The 27,304-nt window shown below is 41.4% G+C and overlaps 1 protein-coding gene across 7 annotated transcripts in view; it reads left to right on the top strand.

Moving 5' to 3' along the window:
• The window catches only part of LOC117406442 (SH3 domain-containing kinase-binding protein 1-like), a 74,923-nt gene that overhangs the window by 5,529 nt on the left and 42,090 nt on the right, over positions 1 to 27,304 (top strand). For all 7 annotated transcript variants that reach the window (XM_059028038.1, XM_059028037.1, XM_059028036.1 and 4 more), the window contains exon 2: positions 5,236 to 5,393. In XM_059028038.1, coding sequence (XP_058884021.1) covers positions 5,236 to 5,393 — 158 coding nt within the window. The remainder of the gene's footprint in view (positions 1 to 5,235; positions 5,394 to 27,304) is intronic.

Genomic DNA, 27,304 nt, shown 5'->3' with positions numbered 1-27,304 from the left:
CAGTCTGAGAGTTTATTAAGCTGTGTCTACAGCTCCTGCCCCAGCCACTCCACCTCACTGCAGTTCCCCACAGCGGGGGGATTCCACTGGCAACTACATTCTATTGAAACAAAACAAGGATGGCAATAAGACTCCCATTGCTTAGCAGTTTGATCCATTTCTGGTTTTACTATGAGTTTAATAATGACCTTATTACCTGTACGCTTTGGCAAATCCAGCTTGCAGTAAAACCTGGAAGAGGCAAAACCGCTATGCAGTAGGAGACTTATTTCCATCCAGGCTAAATTAAAATGATTGGATTCAAATATTGAATAAATGAATAAGAAGCTTCCTTTCAAGTTTAAAATCAGGGTAGAGCACCTCCTCTTTATGTGAATTCCATGTGTATTTATTTTAGATAGTGTTCCTTCTGCACCTATTGTTTTCTTTACCTTTTGATCAGTCTGGTGCCCGTTTCGTTTATTTAAAAAATGTTTTTTATATGATCTTAATAGCAGAGTAAAACGCTTTCCGATGCCAGTATCTTCTTGTTTGACCTTTCTGTTCCTTTAGAAGCTGTTTGCTGTCACTGGTCATGTCTTCTATTGCTTCAGTGTTGAAATGGAATCAATTCTTTTGCTAGGGAAAGTGAAAAACAAACACTTTTTTTTTTTTTTTTTTTTACTGTGTATAGCATTGAAGCTATACAAGATCGATGTTTGAAATTCATTTTTTATACAGTGGTGATATTTCCCAGAGCCATGTTCTGTCTGGCCTGCAGTATCTCTTCAGAACCACTAGACCCAGTGATATGAAACCCTGCACATACGCTATTGCAGATGCTGTGAAAGTAGGTGACTGCAGGTACTTTTTACAGGCATGTCATTCAACAACAGCAGTTTCATCTTTAACTAATGAGTAACCAGGCTCAGTCTCTGAGAGCTTTTTAACATGCTGAGTGCCTGTTCTTGTGTGCTGAGCAGTAAGGGTGTAGTGATACGTTAATGTCACGATACAATAAGTATTGCGATATGTAGGTCCTCTTACGATATGTACAGTATCACGATACATATCAGGGTCCAGACTGACTGCTTGTATGTTGCATAATGAGTTCAAATGATCATTTAACCAGGGCTTGAATTTCATTTTTGTGTGCTGGGGGGGATTTCCCCCCGATGCTGCAGCCAATGGGGGGGATTCCAAAATTTTAGGGGGGAATGGCAAAAGAAAAAGCACTTTTGCATATAAAAAAAACGATATATATTTTACTGCATCATCATTCACACTGGTGTTGCTTTAATATAAAATGTTGCTTTCAGGAGACCTACAGTTGTTCATCACTGTGACAGAGCACTGTCCATTGCTTTTGCCATTGCCTGATGAGAAGATGGCTAAAAAAAACTAAAAAAAACCAAAAAAAAACGCCATTGAACCTCAATATGAAATGAACATGTGAGGGGAGCTGAGCTTCTAAGCTTTCCAACGATACCGCCCCTTAGTCTAGCTGCTACAATGACGGAGCAATAGACTCAAAACGAAACCTACGCTGTGAACTCTGTCACATGATGAGAGGCTTAACTTCAGGCGATCGTAGTTCCGGCTAGGAGTACCGCATACACACACGGAATACGTCTGTGGAAAGCCCTGAGTCTGATCTTTTAAATAAGCCACAGTAGGTGGCTTTTATGATGCCTGAGTAATATGTGCGTAACCTTCAGTGCGCTGGTGCCCCAAAATGAATGGGGCTGAGTTTAAAGACTTAAAGCAAAAGTCATTGCTTGCAAAACAACACCTTGATAGACTTAATATCGTATTTTTTTTCCAAAACTGTTTACTTACTGCAGTGTACTGAGTTTCTATAATCCTTAAAGATAGCGGCCGAGAGTCACGTACTGAAAGTTGCAGATATGCGGCTGTATTTTTTTTTTCATGGTAAAACAATGGACAATAATAAACCTTTCAATGATCAATTATCTGCAAAAGATTATCATTTGAATCACTATTACGTGTATCTTAACAATTGTTTTACTGTACAACAGGCAGCAAAACATAAATCAAATGAAAGTAGTTCAGTATTTTGTGTACTGCACAAACTAATGCATTATTAATCTAGTGTAGTAGTTCAAAATTTACACATTACTGTGTGTCCATGTTTTGTTTTTTTTAAAGGAATTTGCATTGTAGTTGGCCTGAAAATTCTGCAGCTCAGACAGTTTTGTACCACTTACTGCCGTTCAGCCAAGCTAACACATGAAAAATGAAGACTGAATTATACCAGAATTTTCGGGCTGTGATCAGTGATCACGTGTGTTCGAGGCCTAGCGAGGGGTGCGTATGGGTATCCCCCTGTTTAACATCATATAATCAAAGAAACTACAAAATAATATCGCAAAAGTCTACCGCAAGCCTTAATAGTAGTACAGTATTTTATGCTAGATTTCGAAGTGTCACGTTTTTCCATTGTTGTCAGTTTTTCTTGAAGTATATGGAAAACTACAACGCGCTATATAATTCAGTATGTTAACATAACATTAATCAGCAGGTTTCATTCGACTTTGTGAAGCAAAATGTGTTCATTCTATAGGGGGATGCAAAACCTTGTTCTCCTGGACCAAAAGGAGACTCCAAACCAGGGAACACAGTGAAGGAGGAAAGGAGACAAAAGTCCTTTCCTGAGGGTAGAAATAATAATGTTTCCTGTATCCTGAGACACAATAAACTGACACTGGTGTTACAACTCCTGCAGCTGTTGAGCAATACAGTACATTGCCTCTGATTTCAGGAAACCCGAAACCCTTCATCCTGGTCTGAACTTGGTCTCTTTACAGTATTGATTTATTTCGTGAATGTGTTTTAGCTTATCACTGGACTCTGTACACTCTCAAACAGCGTGGTATAGACTGCAGTTTTTCAACCCTGTAAAATGGGGTCCCCATCATCTCAACAGTGTTTTTGTGTATCGCGTTCTGTCCTTTGTTTGGTTTAGCCACAGTATGTGATCGGTACAGGGAGACCAGGAAGTATGAAGATTATCTCAGATTCTCTGTAGGTTTGAAAAATATATATATTTACAATAAAACTGCAAAACATCTCTGAAGAGGGGATGCTCTCCCTAATAACAAAAAGAATGTAAAGTGTACACACATTATAAAGTAGATGCACTAGTATATTATGTGTTTTTTTTAAGTCCATGAATGTCCTATTGTATTGCACATGTGTAAACCATACTTGCATTTCTGTATTGGCAGTTGTGTGTGGCTGTGTACTGTACCATCTTGTACATCAGAAGCCCAGTGGTGCTGGGAGGTGTCAGGGCAGTGTTGCTTCCCCCACCCCCTCCTTTGCTATCCATCTGTTTTCATTGCTGGTCATTTCTATATATGTCTTTGGGGTGTAGCCTGTAGCCTTGTGTATTGTGTATGTGAAAATGGCGGCTCTGTCCACAACCGCTGTATTTAAAATATATCTAGTTTTTGTTTGAATGTTTACTTTGGCCACCGTGCCGGTTTATTTTGTTCCTGTGTTTTGTTTATTGTTCTTTAGTTGTGATTAATTTGCGCATTTGCGTTTTTAAACCTGCAGCTTTTGCGTGTTTGAGTATCTTCCTGGTTAATACAGCCTGACCAGTGATGTCATCCTGTTCACACACATTTATCCATTAATCATATAGACTTGCTGAGTGGATTTCTACTAAACTTTATGGTTCTATCTTAAAATTATAGTTTTCTTTTTTAAACAGGTAGATAGCTTGCTGGCTAGCAGCATGCTAAGTGCCAGCAGTGCTTTGTGAACCCGAGGCCAGAGTAAATACACAAACAAAGAGAGAAACAAGGGAAGGTTGAAAACCAAAACATTGTGTTCAGTACTGCTCTTCACTGTCCTATGAAACAGTTCTGGGCAGATCCATCACAGTAGATGCATACATGGAAAGCACAGAAACTCCTCCTTGACTCCCTACTCCTGTGGTCCTGGTATGTGGAAGCAGCACAGATTCTGTGCCTCTGTGTGCATTAAAGCCATGGGAGTCACGGGAACAGTCATTTCTAGAGATGCCAGCAAGAACAATCTCTGCCACTAACTGCAGTGGGAAATAACCCTGACAATGTTTAGTGACCAGTGGGCTTGTTTTCTAATAGGTGAAGTACTGCATAGCTTCTGCAAGGCAACACTATTTCCTTCTAAACACGGCCTAGAATTTATAAAACAGCAGCAGCAGACGCTGATCAGGGAGCTGGTCGAAGTGGAGGGGTTGTAGAGTCTTGTAGAGCTCTCTACTGAATATTTCTTTTAATGAAGCTGATGCAGATCGCGTGGGAGTATAGCGTCTGTGACAGTTAAGCAGTGTGTTTTCAGGAACTCATGCTGAGAAGACATTGATGATGAAAGTATTTCCATCAAAAGCAGAGTTAATGTTCTTTCCAGCAGTATGTTTTTGCACTGCGATGTAGACCTGTGTGCTCCTTTTACTGTCACCACAAAAACAAAAATGGAGAGGTCTTTTATATGACAGCTGTAATATATGATGCTGAAAAAGATGTTTATCCAGAGACAATGGTGTGCACTGTGCAGTAACATTGCTCTGCAAGCAGTCCCCAGGTGATTAATGGTCAATATCAAAACAATTGTATGTGTCTTAATGAAAGACATTGCACAAGAGGCTTGCCACAAATGGTCCTTGTGGAAGTGTAACAAACAAAATAAAGTAATGCTACTTGCTTTTTAATGATCCCAACAGTGGCAAATCTAAATCTAAATCACTCTGCTGGCATTTTCTTCCAGGGGTGAGATATCCAATAATAATGTTTATCTGACACATCAAAAAAACATATTGTGAACATTAATTAACTGAAACAATGTGGTTAATTCTCTATCGTCCTCGTCCTGAGACTAGGTTTGCCAAGAGAAAACGAAACTGGGCTGTGAAACTCGTTATTAGCTTTTCATGAGACCACGAAAACATATAAAATATGAGACTCAATATTAGGGATCCCGAAATATTACACGTTCAGTATTCTGAGTGTCTGTACCCGAGGGCTCTCTGGCTGACGGTAGCGCCGGCAATTTCAAATGAAAAAATGAGAAAGTACGTGAGAATGAACCAAATTCAGGAACAATCCGAAATAAGGGAAAGCGAGGGCGCACTCTCCAGTGAAATAAAGAGCCTGTTTGTGAATGGGAGGGCAGTGTTTGGTTCTGCCTGTAAGAGACCCTGCTGTGTAACTCGAGGTGACCCTGGGTTTCTTCTCCCTCCCCCAGTGGAAGCGATAGTGGAGTTTGACTACAAAGCTCAGCATGACGATGAGCTGACCATCACTGTGGGCGACATCATCACGAACATCAAGAAGGACGATGGAGGCTGGTGGGAAGGAGAGACCAACGGCAAGAGGGGGCTGTTTCCAGACAACTTCGTGAGGGTAAGTTGAATTGCACTGTTACAGGGTTAGGGGAGAGCATACGTCTGTGTCGGGGAATACCAGGGCCAGAGCGGGGTCACAATTATAATCCTGCAATCCCTCATTAATTCAAACTACAGTGTTTTGCCACATCTGCATAATTGTAATTGCAATTGTAATTAAATCTTATTGATTGATTGATTACAGTTCAGTTACGCATTTATTTGTGATTCAGTCATTTAGCTGGGTTATTTAGAATGAACAGTTAACATGTTAATGTGTGGAGTTGATTTATGTTACCATAGTGTAATTATAATTCTAATTGACCCCAGGTTTGATCGGCACAAGTAGAAGTGACGGGACGGAGCCAAGTGTTGATATAACCCGTCTACACGCTGGCAGTGCTAGAGCTATTATATACTGCTTTTTAAGGTATATACAAGTACAAAATAATCTATAGCTATTATTATTGTCTATTCACAACCAATGTTGTATTAGTCCATTGTTATATGTATTGAGGAGGGCAAAGCTTGATCAAGAGTATACTGTTAAGTGGATGAGGTTGGTGGCCGGCTGTGATGTCACGCTTTAAACTGACTTTGTAGTTTAATGGAGTTCCGAGAAGTGCCCCAGGTATATATATATATGTAGATAGATAGATATTTTTTTAAAGCCAGTGACATCAGACTGTACCAGTATTTAGAATAAAGCCTGGTAAAAACTCAATATGGTGCCGCTGATGTGACCCAGCAGGCAGAACATGCGCTCTGATTGGCTGGAAGATCCTCAGCCGCCTATAATAAAGTACCGGATTCTGACGAAATTAGGTATGGGCGAAATAACAGACATTATTGCAGAGTGAGTGTTTTTAGCATCAGGTCGATAGATTAAGTTTACAATGAGGCATGCTTAAAGGGTAGAGCACAGCACACAGTCATGATAAAGAATCAAGAAGTGACTGCTGCAGTATGTCCACTGTTTTGTCATTTCAAATATTTTCACAAAACAAACATTAAACTTTAAAGCTGCTGGGGCTCCCGAGCGGCGCATCTGGTAAAGGCGCTCTGCGTGGAGTGCAGTATGCGCTCTATAGCCTGGACATCGCCGGTTCGAGTCCAGGCTATTCCACAGCTGACCGTGGACGGGAGCTCCCAGGGGGCGGCGCACAATTGGCCGAGCGAGGGGGGGAGGGTTTAGGTCGGCCAGGGTGTCCTTGGCTCACTGCGCACCAGCGACCCCTGTAGTCTGGCCGGGCGCCTGCGGGCTTCTCTGAAAGCTGCGTTGTCCTCCGATGCTGTAGCTCTTGGGTGGCTGCATGGTGAGTCCGCAGTGTGAAAAAAAGCAGTCGGCTGACGGCACACGCTTCGGAGGACAGCGTGTGTTCGTCTTCGCCCTCCCGAGTCAGCGCAGGGGTGGTAGCGGTGAGCTGAGGCTAAAAAAAAATAATTGGCCATTCCAAACTGGAAGAAAATAATAAAAATAATTGACAAAGACTAAATTTAAAAAAGAAAAAAAAAAAAAAACCTTTAAAGCTGCAGCGTTCTGTGTAAAACCACATGAAAAACCACATGTGTAAGTGAAAAACACTAAAATAAAAGTCGCTACATTCCAAAAATATATAAACGTGAAAATTTCCGACCACTGAAATAGAGGGCTTTACATAATCTCTGCAAGTAAGAAATTAACATGAACATCCAAAGTAGCACTATAGCATTACAATGTTCAATACAAAAAATGGTGCCTGAGTTGCAAGCTCCTGCAGTGTCTATACATTTTTATGGATTGTAGCGTATCAGGAAAGTGCAATCATTTAGACTGAGGAGTCTGTATCATCTGATCCGAAACCACCAAACCGCTCCACGTCTTCGTTATCTGAACCGAAGATAACCCTGCCCCAGAATTATTCAATACACACAGCAACTACTTCTAGGCAGTTTTTTCTATTCATGTGAGTCATTAAAAACACGGAAATTAATGGTGAAATTGTGACTTTCAGCTAAAAGTTGGGGTGAGGTGATTTGTTCAAACTGGGGTGTTGACTCAGCAGAATCCGGTATATTAATAGATGTACAGTAGACCAGCAAATTCGCTTGTGACCAAGCCAGACGTTTGCTGTTGAAATCTGGCAGAAAATAAACTTTGACCTGGGTTCCAGTTCAACAAACTCTGTTGTAATTCAGCAAGTGTGAGAGTGCCATCCTTGTTCATGTTCTGTGTGTCTTGCAGTGTGCACAGAATGCTGTCCTCTTTTGTTGAAACAATTTAATTTTTTTCTACTGATCTCAGCACATTGCATCACAATGACTCATGATTGTTCTGAGGCGAACTGTTTGGTACATTTTGCAGCTCGGACTGTTTTGTATTTGGGCTCCAGTATTGCTAGACTGGCACAGGTTTTTAGATGCAGGCTGTTCGTTGTTTCAGTGTACGGGGGGGGGGGGGGGAGGGAGGGGGGGTTGTGTTCTCTGCTTCTCTGTTGTCTTACAGCATGTGGGCGCCAAACCTTACATGAAGGAACAATGGAACTGCTGACCGTGAGTTTTGAACATGATAATATAGTGTTAGTGGCATACTACCAGAACACCTGGAGAGTCCATCCCTGAGGTGTGGAGTAGCCAATCATGAGGGACGAAATGAAATGGAAACTCTGCAATGGGATGAAACACACAAGCCGAGGAAAGTGTATTCAACGAAGCTGAGTGAACATGATGCCAATATATATGTAAACAAAAATTAGAAACTGGTGCTAAAAATAATGACATCACTGTTTCCAAAACTACAAACAGGTTTTGTTTTTAAGTACTTCAAGTATGGAAATGTCATTTGGTCCGTGCAGAAGTCTGCTGCTGAGCTTGATTTGCAGTGAGCAGGAAATTGTGGTAAACAAGACTCTTGTGCTTCTTCTTCTGCAAGCTGACTGGTATAACATTTACCAAACACCAGAGGGTAGGAACAAACTCGTAGCCGAAGCAAAGCCGAGAAGCAATGTGTTTGTTTTGTGGTGTGTGTTCTGTAGTCTAAAGGCAGGCCATGCTGCAACAACGATGGCCTGCTTCTCAGCAGCAGCCAGAGCTCTAATTGGCGTGAGGAAGCACAAGCTGCTAGTAGGTCCACTAGGTAAGTGCCTGCATGCTACTGTATCGAAGGATCCTTTTGAAATGAAAAGCTATTCACTATAACTCGTCTTATCACTATAACTCGCATACTCAAAAGATGTGCCCTACTTTGGGAAAGGCTAAAAGAAACTTCAAAATTAAAGCCAAACATTTTTCAAGTTCATAGCACTCCAAAACTGTGTTTATGAGTTTCTGTTTATTTATAGGGTAGTTTTTGTTAAGGCTTCTCAAATAATAGTCTGGACAAAATTTTGAGAATCTTTGGAAGCACTTTGCATGACCATGCTTGTAATTACATTGTAATAACAGGATGATTACCAATGGCTGCTTGCTCTTATACGATAGCTACTGTGTTATTACATAGGAATGGCCACACCCATTAAATTACATGGTAACACAGACCATTGCCATGTAATTACACTAACATTCCTCCATTAGTTACTACATCAGTGCATAAATAATCTGCAGTTACCCAGTTATTACAATGGATTTACATAGCTATGCATTCCCAGTAATCAAACCTTTAGCAGCAATTCAAACCTTCTTTCAGAAATCCAGTAACAAGAAGTATCTAAAAAGCTAGGCAGTAACCCCAGAGTGTGGTTGAAGATGTGAGATGTTGTGTTCTACCAAACGGCCTGACCGCACAGACTTCACAATGTATGCTGTTCCTGTGAGAGCTTTTCATTTACTGGCAAAGGGCAGCTTCTGCAATACAGATCAATGTGCCTGCTAAAATACCGCTATCTTACGCCATCTATGAGCCTACAGTAACTACTTGTACTGTATGCAGGAAAAACAGCAGCCGCAGTGCATAGAATCTAAAAGCCTTTACAAAGACACCCCATCCACTCCAACTGTTACTGTGGCAGTGCTGTATGTAAAGCCCTGCTCACTCCCAAATAAAAAGCGCTGGAAAAAGGAAGGTTCTGCTTTGTACCAGACACTATAGAAACTTTGGTGATAGGACCAAAGCCAGCTTACTCGCTTTCTCAAGACAATTATAGCATTGCTTAGTGTTTGGTTAATCGTCTGTTTCTTGCTTACAAAAAAAACAATTACAACAGACTTCCACTAGACCCGAGAGCATCTATGTATCCCTGGTGTTGTTCCTGTTGTAGAGAGATATGCATCGTTTAGTTTTTAAAGGGCAAACAGGAAGCAGCTTCTTGTCTCTGTACTGTAGACGATGAGTAGAGCCCTGTGTTTTTCGCAAATACGAAATAACACAAAATAACGCGAAATGTAACATATAAAACAAAATAAAACAAAATGCAAATATTAAAAGAAATAACATCATCAGTGTGACATTTTTAAATTGTGACGTTTATACAGAAAATACTTTAAATAAATACTTGCAGTCGTAGTTGTCAAGGCTCAGCCGTTACCATAGACGCGGTCTGAAGGGAAACGGACGCTCTGACTAGCACTTGAACAGATGTATTATTTGAAGCGAGTCGTTTGGGAATTAAAATTGTGATGGAAGAGAAGACGTGTGTTTCTAAAATGCCTAAACCGCACATAACAATTAAACAACGCTGCATAGAATTTGAGCATGAGGGGATGTATGCAGCTGACATTGACAAAATAATGATGTGCAGATTTTGCAACTGTCGGCTGGAATGGGAGTGGAAGGATGCCATCGTTAACATGAATCATTAGCTGTTTGTTGCTTTTGGGGAAGATATGGCTTGTTTGCATGTACAGTATTTTGCATTAGTATGCTAATATTTAGTTTTATTTCAAGTGGTGCAAACTTTGCACTGGAGCAAATGCCGCTTTGGTTTTGAATAGATTTGAATGAACGAATCTGCTTTGCTTAGTGTTTAAATACTGAGAAACCCAAGCTTGTTGTATACTGCTTCAGTGCAATGGGGTTGAAATACAAATCCTATGTTTGTTTGTTTTTGTTTTTTTTAATGGGTAGATTGATGTATGTGCAATTATTATGACAGCCCCACAATAGTAGGGCAGTGTAAATATATATATTTTTATTTAATCTTATTTTATTTCTATAGAGGGCATGGGCAGTATTTACTGTAAATAGGCAGTTGATTATAAAGAGTGGGGGACTGTACGTTACTGTTACTGCCGCTAATGAGAAATAATGGTAACTAAATTATTTCTGTGTGCGAGGTCTGTTTGTTAAAATGTTTTTTTTTTTTTAAATCGGATAATGTTTAATAAAAAATATGTATGTAGTTAAAACATGATGTATATTATACTATTCTTGATCTATTTGAGTATTAATGTGTATCTGTAATAAAACAACATTTGTGAAAAATAAAACGAAAAATTATAAAAATAAAAACAATTTCACGGGGCTCTGTATGTATTGCATTGTGTCATCACAGTTACTGTTTCATTTCTCTTGTCATTTTCTCAGTCTAACTCCAAGTGCTACAGTGGGTGTTCGCAAAACAAACGCCTGTCTTTAGGACTTGTGATTTCGGAAGTGCAGAGCAACGTGTGATGGATTTAGAAATCGCAACTCCCAACCTATAAATGTGGAAAGATGCAAGCTGTTTGCAAACCAAAGTGTTTTAATAGAGGGTGTCTCTGTCAGGCACATTCTCTATAATTAGCGGTTTGGGTTTTTTTGTTTTGAATGAGGCTGTTGGGTTTTGCAGATCTACAAAAACAAAATGAATTTGGTTTGGATCAATCTAAATAGAATGCACCAGCAGTTAACAGCAAGTAGTAAATATTTTCATTAATAGTGGCTAAAAATAGTTTGATTTATTTTTACTGCATGTTGAATACATGTTGACCTTTTATTATCAGTGAGGGAAAAAAAAAGACTTCTATTGCACCCATTCCAGGTTTTACTACGAGCTTGATTAGCCACAGTGTATAGGTAACAAGCTCAGGTGAGTCTGAGTTAACTCATAGTGAACCCAGGATTGGATCAAACTGCTATGCAATGGGAGCCTTATTTCCATCCCTGATTTATTGCCGCATTTTAAACATTTTGATCTTCGTAATATATTCAATTTAAACACTTTATGCAGTAGAAGTTGTTATGGAAGTGCATTTCACCATAATGTGTCTTTTTAGTTAACAAGTTAACAAAGCAAGTACTATCCCAGCATCTTCGGGGCAGTCTTTGAGCAAGCCTGAGCAAAGTGGAATTTCAGTAATGTGGCCAATGTCAAAATCATCATCCGTGGTGTGCACGGGTCATCTCTTCCCCTTCGAAAAAAAACAAGAATGTGTCAAATTGTTCAGCGTGTCTTTAACAACATCTGTTTCAGAGGGAAGACGAGTGATCTTTTTTTTTTTTCATTGCTTAAAGACCCCGAAAAACAGGCCAGTGATTTTTATGCCTAACATGCCTAATATCCTTGAGCACAGAAACAGTATTTAGTGATAATCATTTGAGAACATATATAAAAAACCTAATATTCTGCAAATCAAGAGGATGTAAAGTATTCCTTGAAGCAGCTACTGTTAAAGGGTACAGGTGTGCAGAGCATTTCTCTTCAGTGATAGACTGCTGTGTCTATTTACTATCTGTGAGTTTCTTTAATAGCCTAATGCTACAACATGTCATGGCCTATCGGGGAGTACAGCGAAAAAGGTGCTTACAGAGCAAATAAAGAACTGAATAGAAAATAGGAGTAACAGTAATAGAAAACAGACCCTGGGGTCCAGGGGAAACTGCAGCAGGCGCGGACGGACCTGTAACATTCATCCATCTGTACTTGGTGAATGCTTTCTGTTAACCAAGAGATCCTGCGGGCTGTGCTGTGTGCAGCGCCTGTTTGAATAAATGAAGCAGCTGAGCATGTGTGCTCTTAAAGTGACACAGGATACACTGCAGGGTGCAGGAGCTGTGATCTTGCTATGTTTAGACCATGAAGCATAACCACTGTTTTTTTTTTTAAAACTCCTAAGAAAAGAAAGGGAGGTAGAGATGCAAGAGGTGCCTGGTCGTCAAGCGGAGGAGAATTGAAAAGGAAGTTTGATCTGATGAACGCGTGTTAACCCCTTCAGGCACACGAAGAACTGAACTCAAAGGTATCACGAGGAGGAAACTGACCATTTGGACGACCAGATCCAACCTAAACCCGGTTTGGTGCACCTCATTGCAAGAATAAGAAAGTTAGCGTCATTTCTGTTTGTGGGACACATCTGTCCCTTGTACCTCAAAGGGTTAAGGCAGTGCTTCCTGCATTGTTTCAGTGTTCCATGGAGTGTTGGGTACAGTATATTGTCCCATTGTTCAATAAGCACAATACATGTGCAGAATCTTGGATGGATTTCCTTAAGCGGATCTACAGATAGAACTGAACAGGCCAGGGGATGAAGGATTCAGCACAACACGATGTTCTAACCACAGTGTTCAGGTCACAGAACTTACGGTACCCTCCGTTTTCTCTTTGTCTAGAAGATCATGCAGTTCAAGCGAATCTGCTTAAACTGCTGCTTGTTACAAACTGATAGCAATCACGCGGCGCCTAAGTTACTCAAATGTAAAAAGTTGCCTACTTTTGTCCTAGCGATCCCCGAGCAGCTGGCCTAGTAAAGACACGGCTGCGTGGGGTACAGGGCGAGTCGTGCAGTGTTTTTTTTAAAGGTTTGTAATCGCTGTGGGTTTGGTACCTGGATACTGTTAGATCCTGTGTTGTAGTCAGACACAGGATAAGGCAGACGGAACCCTGCTGTTTAGTTAATGGCACAGGGAACAGGAAATAGTGGTCAAATTAGAATGAGCTGATGCGCAATACACAGTGTAAACACTCCGAACACTCCCTAAAGAAAACTGCAATGTACTTCTGCAGGCATCCATTTCCCCTGATCAATCAGAAATTCCAGGTTTCCCAGCCATTGGCTGGCTGCCCCCGTCCGCTGCTCCTCTCCCGGTTGGGTTTACTGTATACCCTGGTAGGATCAGTCTCATCCCTGCTTGTGTACAGCAGAGGGACTGTTGAACTGCCCCAATATCAAATCGTACTGTGTTTTGTATTTGCTCTTATAAGGACTGAAGTCATTGTATTTTGTATCTTGCTCTTAATTGTACTGTAATTCTTGATATTTATTTTAGTATACAACTGTAAGTTGCCCTGGGTAAGGGCGTCTGCTAATAATAATAATAATAATAATAATAATAATAATCAATAATAATAATAATAATAATAATAAAAATAAAATGCAGGGATAGTGAACCAGGGATGATCTCTAGGTGTTGAAACTGGACTACTGGAAAGTGGTTAAGAAGTGGCGATATAACAAAGCCTCTATCTTGCAGATTTATATTCATAAGGAAGTGAAGGATTTATTTCTACAGCAGCTGTACTTGATATATCCTAAAGTGGTGTGATTGCATTGCAAGCATAGGAGCTGTTAGTATTTCACTGAGAGCCGCTTCACATCCCTTTTTATGCTTTCTTTCCATAAAAAAAGTGCAGTGGTAGCTAGCTGAAGCCTTATCGCTTTTTGTCTTTCACACTGAAGCATGCATTCGAATTCATGAAAAGGGGACTGAAGTTTGAAGCTGGGCCCAGGTTTATTGTTTAATTCTGTAAACTCTGTGTTGCTCTGAGAAAAAGCTGCACACTCCGGCCTCAATGACTCGCATGTCGTTTCAAACAGCATCCCTTATCTCATGTGCAGCTGCTTCGTTAGCTTCCTGAAGGCAGATTGTCTAACAAAGAACTCTCATTGCAGAAACAATCCCCTGGAGGGAGTGTGTGGAGACTGTGGAGGGATTCCTGATCTCTGGCTCATTGGTGACTGGGAAAGTGGATGACCGATTTCAAGGAGTTTGGAAAACCAGCACTTGCTGTACTGTACTGTACTGTACTCTATAGCTTTAAGTCAGTTTACTGCCGACCCATAAAGGCAATTACTGTAATGTTTGAAAATTCATTGCAGAAAAACGTGCATTGTATCAAATTCTAGTTTTGTTGTATTGAGGATTTCGTGGTTTAGTGTATGTTGAATTTGAATAATCTTTTTCATAATAGTGGAGTCTTGCTTTAGCAGCCACTGGCACAGCATCTTGAGGATAATCCAAGTGCAGCACCACGTGGCTTACAAAAGATACAATATTATGCTTTGTATGAGTTATGGCTGGGGGGAGGACCACTGGAATGCTAAAGCACTGCAGCATATGTGTAGCCTAACTGCTTTAAAAAAAACCTACTGCAGTGGAGAAAATGAAAGAGGGTATAATAAGAACTGAAGACCTTCAGGCATGAATACTAGTAAGTGGATGCTTCTGATTTTTCTTTGGCAAAAAAAAACAACAAACAAGAAGATCAGGTGCCAGTAGGGGGCACTGTAGCGTGGTGAGGTGACAGTCACAAACGATTTTAATGTCCCCGACCTGAGGGAGCGCCAAGACCAGTGCACCACTCCATGTGGGATCCCCAAGACCAGTGCACCACTCCATGTGGGATCCCCAGCCCAGATCAGCAACTGAGCTTAGCCAGGACTTGAACCCGCACTCCATGGCTGCACGACTCTGGTGTCTGCAAAAGCAGTTATGCACAGGATTTGAAGAAGAACAGTATTTTCTCTTTCCTTATTTCAGGTAACATATTACACAGTAGCTTCTTGTTTTTTGAGTTAAATATACAGAACTTTACTGCCGAAACAAAGACGTGACTTGGCAATGGGTAAATTGGTTATTAAGCGGAGGATTTGGATGTGGTGCTGGTATAAACTGTGTAGATGGATTTTGGAGCGCAGAGTTTTGCATGCTCGAAGATGAAGGCTCCTGCTTTGTCTTTGAATTAGAAATGCAAGCCCTACAGACTGTTTTGTTTACACGTTGATGCATGAGTCTGTCTTATCTAAAGAAAGACTGCATTTCAAAGCTACTGGTCCTCGTGATTGAGCTGTACTGTAAATGGTTTACTAGCTGCTGAGAAGGTGCAGATTATTCTGTAGCTGAGCTGCTGTATGATCAACTAAAGCCACGTCCCCCTTTCACCCTGAGGATTTAGATCTCAGTCAGAAAAGGGAACAGGGTGCAGGGTCACCACACAAGCAAAACAAACTCTGCACTTCTTGCCAACCTAAAACTGCTTCTCATAAAAACCTCCAACTGGAGCATGCCAGCACTTGAATGGCAAAGAATAAAAGTGATTCGGACAGTCGTTTCCTGTTCTGCGCTTCTCAGAAATCAAACACAGGAAGCTGTTCCCCCTTCAAACGGGATCATTCAAATGTTCATCTGTTAAACGTTAGTTTTTTCCTAAACGTTTACTGTTGTCAAAGAAATGCCTGTCTGATTTAGAGGTCAGATTACACAGTAGGATGCGTGAATCTCTTCCATATACACATCAGTGTTGTATGCATGTAGTGTCACCCGCATCAGTGTTGTACGCATGTAGTCTCATCCGCATCCGTGTTGTATGCATGTAGTGTCACCCGCATCAGTGTTGTACGCATGTAGTCTCATCCGCATTACTGTTGCAGTGCATCATAAAAAAGCAATAGCACTCTACGGAGGGTTTCTCCTGATGGCTTTTTAATTGCTTAGAAACATTCCCAACATGTTAATGTTTAAACATGTTTAATATTAAAGTTTAATCAGGTTCTGACATCCCTAGCCAGGATAAGTCTTATCATTCAAGTGGTCTTATTAATCTAAACAGCATCTCATATACTGCCACCCACACTAATAGCAGAAGCTGCAATAGACCCTTGTAATAGTTTACCACAGTAAAAGTGCATGGTCATTTTGCAGTGTTCCCATGGTTATACTGTGCATTTACCATAGATTACTATGGTTTGCCGTATTTATCTTTAAATACATTTTACCATACCCCTTTGGGCTTTACCATGCTTTCACTATGCTCCATTACACATTGCTACTGTAGGCTTTTACTATGGGGAACTTTTATAAGGGGAAATACAGTAAAGTATCACATTACAGAGTATCACATTACAGATAAGAGCAGTTGAAAGGTACAATAAAATCAGTAGCAAAAGATCAAATTCAAATAATTCCATGTAAGAGCGGGTTCGACTAAGAGCAGTTAAACAGTGGTGGAGTGTTGATACAGATGTGTACAGTATTCTATTCTAAACAGCACGACACTCTTCAAACAATGATCCTTATATTTAAGGTCCTTTTAAACGTCCTTAGAAAGGTGAGAAAAGGGCCCTGCTTGCATGCCAGTACGTTCCTATAATACTTTATTTTTCATCACAACAACATTTCTACACACTGTAGATACAGTGTGCAGCTCGGTATGCATTTCTACACACTGTAGATACAGTGTGCAGCTCGGTGTGCATTTCTACACACTGTAGATACAGTGTGCAGCTCGGTGTGCATTTCTACACACTGTAGATACAGTGTGCAGCTCGGTGTGCATTTCTACACACTGTAGATACAGTGTGCAGCTCGGTGTGCATTTCTACACACTGTAGATACAGTGTGCAGCTCGGTGTGCATTTCTACACACTGTAGATACAGTGTGCAGCTCGGTATGCATTTTTGTTTTTGCCCTTTTATGGAGTTATGCAAACGAGCCGGCCTGCTCATAAAGCATCGCTCTTGAATGAATAGCTTCAGAAGAAAAGCTGTCGAGGGTGCTTGCAAACATGTTTCCTCAGCAGCTGCTACAGTAGGTCTATAAAATTAGACGTTGCTTTTCAAGTGTCTTGCTTGATGATCATCTGAAGAGGGGACAGTCTGTCTCCATCTGTTCAGAACTGCCCCTCGTCTGTGTCTCTCTGTTTGTGGGCCTGTCAGCCTCGTCTGCTGTTTCCATGGAAACATGGGTGCATGCTTAAAGGGGTATCCTGCATTAAAAGGGGCTGGGCACAGTAGTAAGAATGGGGCTGTTGTACTACTGTACTTGAATACCAGAATGCCAGGGCTAGTTGCTCTGGATTCTCTTAATAAAATAAGCCCTGTGGCACTTTTGTATTATGCTACTGCACCAAAGACACAGGAATTGTACTTGACCTTATAGGTTGTTCATAATGGTATCACGATGAGTTATATCTGCACTGCAGCCCCTTAGCATTTTGAGCACCGTGCTCCAAAGAGGATCACAGAGTCTGGACTAGACCTGCAAAGATCGGCGGCTATCAGATCCACTCCGTCATTTCAATAACAGACGTGAAATCTGATTGAACCAAAGCCCGCACATTTACGAGCTTGTTGTGCAAGGTACTGTACTGTAAGAAATGTATGTGACTTTTAAAATAATATTTGTTGTTTGTTAAATTAGGATATGGAAACTGGATCTGGTGTGCATTGGCCTTTTAATGTGTCTCTTAACCTGACAGAACAACTCCCAGGACAGATTTTCTCTCGTATTTTGCTCAGAACTCTACTGTTAAACCCCCTTATGTCACCAAACCTTCAATGTCTGCAAAAGTCATGGCTGATGTGTGGTTACTGCAAACCCTGTCTGTACCTAGCAGGGTTTAGGACCCAGGGGAGCCCTGTGGCAGGCATGCGTTCAGTGCACAAGGCAAGTTCACATACTTAGCCACGCACCTGCAGCCGCCCCCCCCCCCCCCCCCCCGCCGTCGAAGCTCTACAGGAAAAAAGGTATCCCTGATTGCACCACCACAACCCCCAATCCACCATCACAGTACAAGAAAGGAGCACATTGGATAGCTGAAGGTGGAAGGATGTGGTTATAATAAGGGTGGTGCACATTGTCGCAAAACCATGCAGGGTGCAGCAAGTGACTGGAGAAAGCCGCTGACCTGGTAGGCTGCCTCAGTGATTGTGTTACTGTTAGCAGACACTAATCTACTGTCCGCCTGGGAATAAATGAACACGATGTCTGTCCCGCAGCACGTAGGCTTGCTCCTTTTTGACGTTTATTTGACAAGGGCTCATAAAACACAGTGATAGATGTAATAAACCATACAGCCTGTTACGGGTCTCTGATTTGAGTGGGGCGGTGATACTGGTATCCAAAATGAAAAATAGAAAAGCATCAGGTATGATTGACAGCCGTTTCATTTGCTGTGATTTTGCGTAGCTTGGATATCTCCAAGCTAAGGAATTTGGTCAGAAGAAAAGAATCGACTGAAAATATTGCATTGAGTAGGAAAGCCTCTGCAGACCTTTGCACAATTAATAGGTTTCATGATGTTTCAATAAAGAACCTGAGTGGGCTCAAAAATAAATATTTTCTAAAAGATGAGTGTTTTATTAGAATATTTTGGGAACCTCTGAAAAATAAATGTTGAAAAGGAGCAACCCTACACACATCACACATCATTTGCAACAGTTGTCATTTGAGGTTGGTTTGCAGACACAGTCTAGAGAGGGCTGCAGCAGTCGCAAAGTGCAAACACAAAGCATTACTGGGTTAAACATTGTGCACGCTTTTCTGTAGGGTATGCCGGAAGCAGCAGGTTAGCGATAGATTCGTGCAAAAAAATAAAATAGGGTTCGTTTCTAAACTAACCAAACTGAGTTCACTGAGAAATAAACTGTGGAGGAAAAGAACTCTGTGCACTGAAACAAACTCAGTCCAAACTCAGACGGACTGAGATTTCACTTCCGCAAGGAATATTTCTGTTTATTCTATGTAGTCATGTTTTTGTTGATTGAGACACAGCATGAGCCGATTGCAGCAGGGATGAAGAAACATTCGCTCCAATCAGCATTTGGGCCGACAGTTCAATGCAGAGAAGCTTGGATGGAAGTGTCTGTAACAAGCTGCTTCCGGGGCATTGATACTCTCGCTGAGTATTTGCTTCTGTCACCCAGGTCGACCCTGCCTCTTCAAAAGCAGTGCGAAATCGCATAGCCAACCCGCATGACACCAGGTCCAGACCCGGGTAGGGATCGGCCCGGGCAGAGCATGCCAGTGTGAAAGGGGCTTTAGATGAGACAATGAACAACGCTGCTCAGTTCCCATTCTCTTTTAAACAATTCCAATTCCTTTACGACATCGGCTTTATTGAGCAAACCTGTACACAACCACACATACGTGGGTTCAGCTACTGATCCCTGGATTCAAGCTGCTTGCACGACCGTCCGTGTTTCCTGTCTGGAGATTTGCTTTGTCCTTGGACTTCCTTGTTGTATTGCCTATTGTACTGTTTGAATCCCCTCCTGCCTGTGATCGTGTCTGTACGCGGTGGGGTGGAGGTACTGTAGCAGCAGAACGCAGCTCAGCATTGGCATCTCATCTTCTGTCCGGCAGGATGCGTGAGAGAGTCTGGGGAGGGCTGCGGTAACCATGGCGATTTTAATTCCACTGGGCAGATAGCCAGTCTGCCCCTAAATTACTCAAACTGGCATAACTACTGTACTTGAGCGAGTCAAACCCTGCCTGTGCTTTAACCCCTGACCTGTCAAATTAAAGAAGCCCATTCATCTGGCTCAGACATGGATTATATATTGAAATGAACACTGTACATCAGGACCAACGCTTTGGAAAGCCACCATAATACAGTAGTAGGCACTCTAGATTGCAATAATACAGTAATTTATTCTACAGTGCACAGTGCTGAAATGGGATTTAAGGATTTCTACTTGGGATTAAATCAGACTTTTTTAGATAAGATGTATGCTGTTACTCTATACATTTGCTACTGTCTTGCTTATTTTGTTAATAGGTTCATTGGTCTTTCTTTAAAAAGTTCAGGGTTGCAGAGTTTAAGGTTGTAGAAAAATCCCATGCTGCAGACCACCGGAAAGAGGAACTGGTACTACAGCTTTATTTATAGCACTGCATAGTACGAAAATAACATGAATCGACAAAGAGCTGATGTTTTGAGATGGAGCAGAAATGTCACTTTAAGACAATGCTATTGATTATTGGACAGCCTCTATTATAAAACAGTTCAGTTTGCTCTGTTAATCAGGAGGCATTGCAGTCCAGGGATGTGCACAGTGCAGTGTACACAGTCTTGTGTGGAACCCTTATAAAAGTTTCCCATAGTAAAAGCATAGCAAAGTGTAATTAAGCACAGTGACAGCATGGTAAAGCATAGGCAAGCATGGTAAAAAAAAAGTAGAAAGAAGCATCACAAACCATTGCAAACTATGATAAATAAGCTACATTGCATAACCATAGGAAAACTGTGAAATTACCATGCAAATTTACTGTGGTAATCTTTCTATAAAGGCTGTGCCATGGAATCTGCTTATTAACGAAATCCAGTCCTTCTCAGCAGCAATGCCAGTTCCAGTGCAAACAACACAGAACAAGCATACAATACAGGGCAGGTCTATCTGTAGAGTGAGAGACTGAGAGAGGGCTGAAACTGCAAGGCAGCCCTGGAACAGCAGGTCTGTCTGCAGAGTGAGAGACACACTGCATCCCTCTACTGCAACTCAACACATTTTGATGTGAGACAGACTGCATCCCTCTACTGCAACTCAACACATTCTGCTGTGGGACACACTGCATCCCTCTAATGAAACTAAACACATTCTGATGTGGGACACACTGCATCCCTCTAATGAAACTCAACACATTCTGCTGTGGGACACGCTGCATCCTTCTAATGAAACTCAACACATTCTGCTGTGGAACAGGCTGCATCCCTCTCATGAAACTCTCAACACATTCTGCTGTGGGACAGGCTGCATCCCTCTAATGAATCTCAATGAAACTTGAAGCTGGGGGAGCAAGTGTGGTTTTTATAAAACCTAAGTAATTTTAAAATATTCTCTCAAAAGGAACAACTAAAGCTTTCAGGGCTTCCCTTTTGAGAAGCTCGCAGAGGAGAGGAGATTTGAATTTCCGTTTTTCACTTTTCACAGGTGTTTCCTGTAGAACCACTGTGAACCAAAATGTTGATTTTAATCTTTGACATCTTCTGTAGTAAGTCTCTGCTTTTGTAGCATTGAAATGTGTTTTTTAAATTATTCGTGTCCCTCCATTGATGCTGTCATTTTTTTAACCCATAACTTACTTAATACTGTTCCAGAAGCCAATTTCCAGGAGTTCAAATGAACAGATCCTCACCCTAGTCGTTTTGCATTCAAATCTTAATGAAAAACAATAAAAGGACAACTGCGAAGTACAAACAACACAATAAAAACATGTGCGGTTCAAACTTCATCAGCAGCACACAGAGGTCAAAGATTTCTGAGATCAGAGATCAAGGAACAGAATAAATAAGACCAGTAGCTCTTTGTTAATGCGGACTGAAGGAGAAGCATTGGCAGGAGGTTCTGTGCAACTCCCAAATACGATCTTTAAATCCAGAGCAAGCAGTCGTACTTGTGCGTGAAGAGGAGGTGATTATCTATTCAGGGATACCAAGATATTTAGTAAGCAAACAAACGGAGAGGAGAACATGTTCTACCTCAGTTCTGTATTTATTAATCTGTCCCAATACTAGTTGTGTGCATTAAATAACTCCAGCTGTGGGCAAGTTATCCAGGTCTCTCACTGCAGTAAACTTCACTGGATTGTGTGCACTTCCTGTAGGCACCGGATTACACTGATGACGAATCCACAAAGAAGCAGTACAATGTAGGGTCCGGCTGCATTGAAACTACGTTGCTAGCAGTGCTCCCGTCAAGTAAGCAGTGCAGAATGCATTTAATAGGGTTCCAGTAATAACACAGCAAATGAATAACACGCTGAACAAAGGTTCATATGAGTTTAGCTTAAATGTTTAGCAAATGGCTTTAAACTTGACAGTGCTTACTGCACGCATACTGTATACTGCAGCCGTACTGTTCACAAGATGTTGTCTTCACATTTACATCTGGAATCTTTGTCTCCAGGACTATTTGCAGAAGTGTGCTGCTTGCATTTTCTCCAGGGGCGAGATTGTCTGTGCTCCTCATGATCAGGTTTACACTGCTGCCCCCAGCTACTGAACACAAGCAAATCGAATCCCTGGATTAATGCTTGCACAACGATCAGGGCGGATTGGTATTTCGCTGCAGGAAGTTAAACAGCATGTCTCTGCTTATTGGAATGGTCTTTCTGGGGTGCAGGCAGGCCAGGCTGGCTCCTGCACAATGGGACTTTGTGTCTGCCTTTAATTTGTGAGTAGCTCTGGCACTGTGCTGTCTGTGTATCCGTATCCCCTGCTGGATGCCAGTGGGATTAACCTGTGATGATGATGGCTATTGGTACAGTACCAGAAGCTGCTACCGTACTGCAGCGTTTATTTTTAACTTAAAGTTTACCATACAACCGATTCTTCATGCATGTTGGCTCAGCGTTGTTCATTTTAAGAATAGCTGGGTATTTTCTAGTATTGCTCAATTCTGCATTTTTAGCAGTTAATAAAAACACTTGCTTGTCTTTTTTCTGATTCAGTTCTTTAACCTGTCACCACGGCTCTTCATACAGTTTAGTCCTGAATAGCACAGCCCTCTCATTCCACCGTACCTGTACGGAATCCACCTGCCAGGGACATTACACGGTTATCTTGCCATTCCTCAGCTTTAATTAAAAATGGGAACACATCCCCCTGTTACAGTGTGGGTAACGTGAGACACACAGAGGGTTTGTATCTGAAATGCCGCTCAGGCGTCCAGGTTTTATTAATTACAAGTATTGCAGACAGTTGCAGTGGTTGGTGTCTGCCACTAGGGTACGGGCAATAGTAGCCCTAGTGCGGGAGGCAATATATACAAGTGTACATGACTGCCAAAATGCAAATCAAAACACTGAACAAAAACAACTCGAAAATAAAAGGTGGCCAAGCTCAGGCCAAACGCTACTCTCACTAAAAGGGAGGTCCCGCTTCAGAAACCTTCTCCCTGCATAAACTACATAAACTTTGCTAGGATTACTAATCCCCTAAAGTAATCCCTACCTGTGCTCTTAAGGACCCCAGTTACACCTGCAGTGGTCCTTGGCTCACCCTGGTTCCATACTCAGACGTGAGAGTTCTCCTTCACCTCCAGGCTTGCAAAGCACAGACCAAACAAAAGAAGAACAAAGAAACTGGCTTTTCAGCCTCTTTTTAAAGGCAGATGACCAGGGTTAATCGATTGATTTGTTCAATTCACCCCTGACCACCTGCTGCACATTCATTTTAATTAGGCCAGCAGGGAGGTCTAACCTCCCAGCCCTGCCGTCCAATTAAACAAATGAAACACATTATCATTTACAAACGTTCCACATTTTTATCTTTAGAAAATCAAAACACATCCCGCCAAACCACGTTCATAATTAAACACAACTAGATTTTACAGGGGCAGACCTCACCCCTGCCACAGCTACAAACAAACAATTAATTACATACATTGTACTGTGTTTCAGTTGGGGTTTTTATTGTGTGCTGGTAAATCTATTCCTAAACATCACCTCAGTAAACCTGTTCTATATAATCGGTGTTACTGGAGGACTTGTAACACAATTCCTGGACATACTGCAAGCTTTAGCTCCTAAACCGTGAGTCACAGCGCTTCAGATGCGTTGCACCGATAAATAAACCCTAAACGACAGCCAATACAAACATCTCCAAATACAACATTGCCTGCCAACTTCTTTCCAAGGTTAGCACAGGCTGGGTTTTTTTTCGATCAGACAGCAAAACTAGAATGAAAACTATAATAACATTTATAAAATAGTATATATTTTTTTTTATTAGAACACAGCTCCATGTTGACTGATTGTTCACGGTACAGTTTATAATTCCTGTAGAACACACCAGAGGAGCATACTGAATATTACTGTAGAAACAACACAATTAAAATACATCTAAAATAAAAAAAAAGGTAGAGGGTCTATGTGGCTTCAAAGTGTTACCGTACAGTGTGCTAGACACAGACCGGTTTTATTTGACCTAATCCACTACCTGACCACAAGAAAACCACCCAGTGTTGTCTGTTAAACTCATTAAAAACCTGTGGCTTTTTTTTATATTGAAGGTGAAATAAAGAGGATGTTCAAAATGAAATCATTCTCTCACCTACAGTAAGTATAATTCATGTTATTTGGTTTCCAGCTCATATTGTTTTTGTTTTTCATTATGTCATTGAAACTTTTGCATCATCAGTGTGGAAGTAAAGGTGAGAGAGTGAGATTCATGAATTAGTCTCGCCTTCAGCACCTGTTTGAGCTTCTCTGTAATGAAAACAAACCCACATACTCAATAGGGGTGTAATGATACGAGACATGATGTGATATGCAGGTTACCATACGATATGTTTCACGGTACATGAGTACGTGAGGGTCCTGATTGGCTGCTTGCATGATGCATAATAAGATCAAATGGTCATTTAATGATGGGCCATTTCGTTAAAAGACAAACCTTTAATAAAACCTCCATACCAGTTATAAAACACACTTCTACTTCATTCAAGAACCACTGGGAGATCTACAGTGAGCTCTGCTGTGCTTTTGGTCTTGTATCACGATACGTATTTGTATTACGATGTGATACATCATGTAAAGAAAGGATCACGATTCATTGATATACAATGAATTGTTGAACCCCTAATACTCAATGCACCTTGTTGGCAGCAGCCGTTTCCTCGACTAGCCCATCACAACGCAATTGTCTAGCTGCGTATACCAAATTCATCACTGGTAATGATTATGCTAAAGATAAGTCCTTTCAAGTCTCCCACTGAAGATTGGCAAAGTGTATCTTTAATGGGTTACTTACTGTCAGCGAGAAACTCTATCCGTACTGGCTGTAAAGCATACAGAGTATTTGATGCGTCTCTCCACCCTTCCTGTTGTGTTGCTGTGCTAAAGATTTCAACGAGAACTAAAAGCAAACCGAGCAAATGTAATGGCAGTGGACCAGGATTATTCAGATGAAACATTTACATGTCTGTGAGTGGAGTCTGCAGCTATTTTAGGTGCGAGAGAGCCTCAGCTGCTTCATTCTTAAAGTGCATAAACTGATGAAAAATGCAGCTGTGAGAAAGCCTTACTGTACTTTTCAGGGTGTCTAATGGAATGGGCTTTGGGGAGCTAGGCTCTAAGAGCTGTCTTCCGTCACTGTTTACAACAGGGCAAAAAAAGAGAACTGGTGTTTTCCTTCTCTTAATAAGCACCCTCACTTGATTGAAGTCTTTCAACAGCAACAGCACTTCAGGGTTTGACTGCACCTTTGCCAGCCTGCTATTTCGTTCTAGGGACCTCTAGATGGCTCAATCAATTGGTTTTGTGACAGCCTTTCACAGCCTGTTGATAACTCACATCAGTGGAGAGCTCAGTAAGAGAATATAGAGGCTGTTCTGTACTGCAGGCAGTGAGGAGAAATTGCTAAAAAGAAGCACACTGGGGGTTTCTGAAACCCTTGTGCGAAGGCAGATAGATTTGAGGTGGCTGAGGTTCTATAGAAGTACAGAGATAGAAATAAGACTCCTATTGCATAGCAGGTTCACCCATTCCGGGTTTTGATACGATCTTGAACAGCCCCACTGCGTAGGCACTGTAACAAGCTCAGGTGTATCTTATTAAACTCCTAGTAAAATTAGGAATGCATCAAACTGCTCTACAGTAGGAATCTTATTCCCATCCCTGAAGCAGCACTGGTCCTGGATCGTAGCATATGGATTGTTGTGGAGTGTCTTCTTGCCCAGCTTTGTAACCTGTGAAGAAATGTACCTTACCTTGACACTATTACCTCTGAAGCTCTGTTGTCATGGGAACCCTGCACGTGCTGGATTCGTTGTGTTCCATTTACCCTGGAGGATTGTGGATCTGTTGGTGGCTGGCCTGTTGGTTTGCAGTGTATTACCTTGTGTGACAAAACACTTATTTGGCCTGATTTGTGTAAAAGGTTGATTACTGTTTAGACTTTAGAACAATCTTGCACATTTTTAAATATGACTTTTGCTTTTATTTTCCATGTTACATTGATTATAATGGTTTGAGACGTATGGTTTGGCAGGAGAGTCTCCCCTTGTGTCCAGACAGCCCACAGCCAGCTTTGCCTCTGCAGCTGTACTGTAGATAACACAGCATTCATTTTGTAAGGGACCATATGGTCATGTTTTCTATGATGTTGTTATTTATTTTGCTACAATAGTAGCCTTGAAGCCACTTTCATTATGCAGTCTGCTGCCTGTGCTGGTGAGAGTGAAGAACACGCTGTTGGCTGTGTGCTGTATCTCATATAAAAGCCATTTTGTGATTTTCCTCATGGCTATGCTGTGCATTTACCTACTTTACTATGGTTTGCCATGTTTTTTAACATGCTTTACCATCCGGGCCGCCACCTCTGAGGTACACAAAACTGGGACCTCTGGACAGAAGAGGGTTGTTAAAAGTGTAAACTCTCTTTAGAAATCCTCTATTCATCCAATAGGAAACATTGATAATATTACTACAGTATAGTATTGACAACCAATTCACATTGCACGTCTGTTGCAGTAATATTGTATCTTGATGTATCTAACTTGTGCTCAGTTTATGGATTATGGATACCAGATTAATCCAGAGAAAGGGACAGGTGGCAAACCTATATACCATACAGGCACCTCACTGGGTGTTACAGGCCTTACCTATGCTTTACCATGCTGTCACTATCCTTTATCACTTTTTGCCATGCTTTTACTATGGTTAGCTTTTGTAAGTGGTATTTGAACTGTATGCTTTTTGAAATCCATTCACATTTAAATTCTTGACAGCCAAGGTTGTATTTTTTTTTTATTTATTTATTTATTTTTTTTAAATTTAGTCATTGCCAATTTTTTTACCCTGGTTTCCCTCCCCAATTTTGTATGCCCAATTATTATCTGTATCCTCGGCTCGCCGCTCACAACCCCCCCACCAACTCGGGGAACGGCGGCTGGAACACACGTCCTCCGAAACGTGCTCCTGCTAATCCGTCATTTTTCACACTGCAGATCCACAGCGAGGCCACCAGACCTATAGTCCCGGAGGACAACACAGATCTGGCGGCTCCACTGCAGAACCACAGGCGCCCTATCGGCCA

The sequence above is a fragment of the Acipenser ruthenus genome, chromosome 8 (genome assembly GCF_902713425.1).
Source record: "Acipenser ruthenus chromosome 8, fAciRut3.2 maternal haplotype, whole genome shotgun sequence".
In the NCBI taxonomy this organism is placed as follows: Eukaryota; Metazoa; Chordata; class Actinopteri; order Acipenseriformes; family Acipenseridae; genus Acipenser; species Acipenser ruthenus.
The sequence above is the reverse complement of the archived record's forward strand: the minus strand, read 5'-3'. Positions and strand labels throughout refer to the sequence as shown.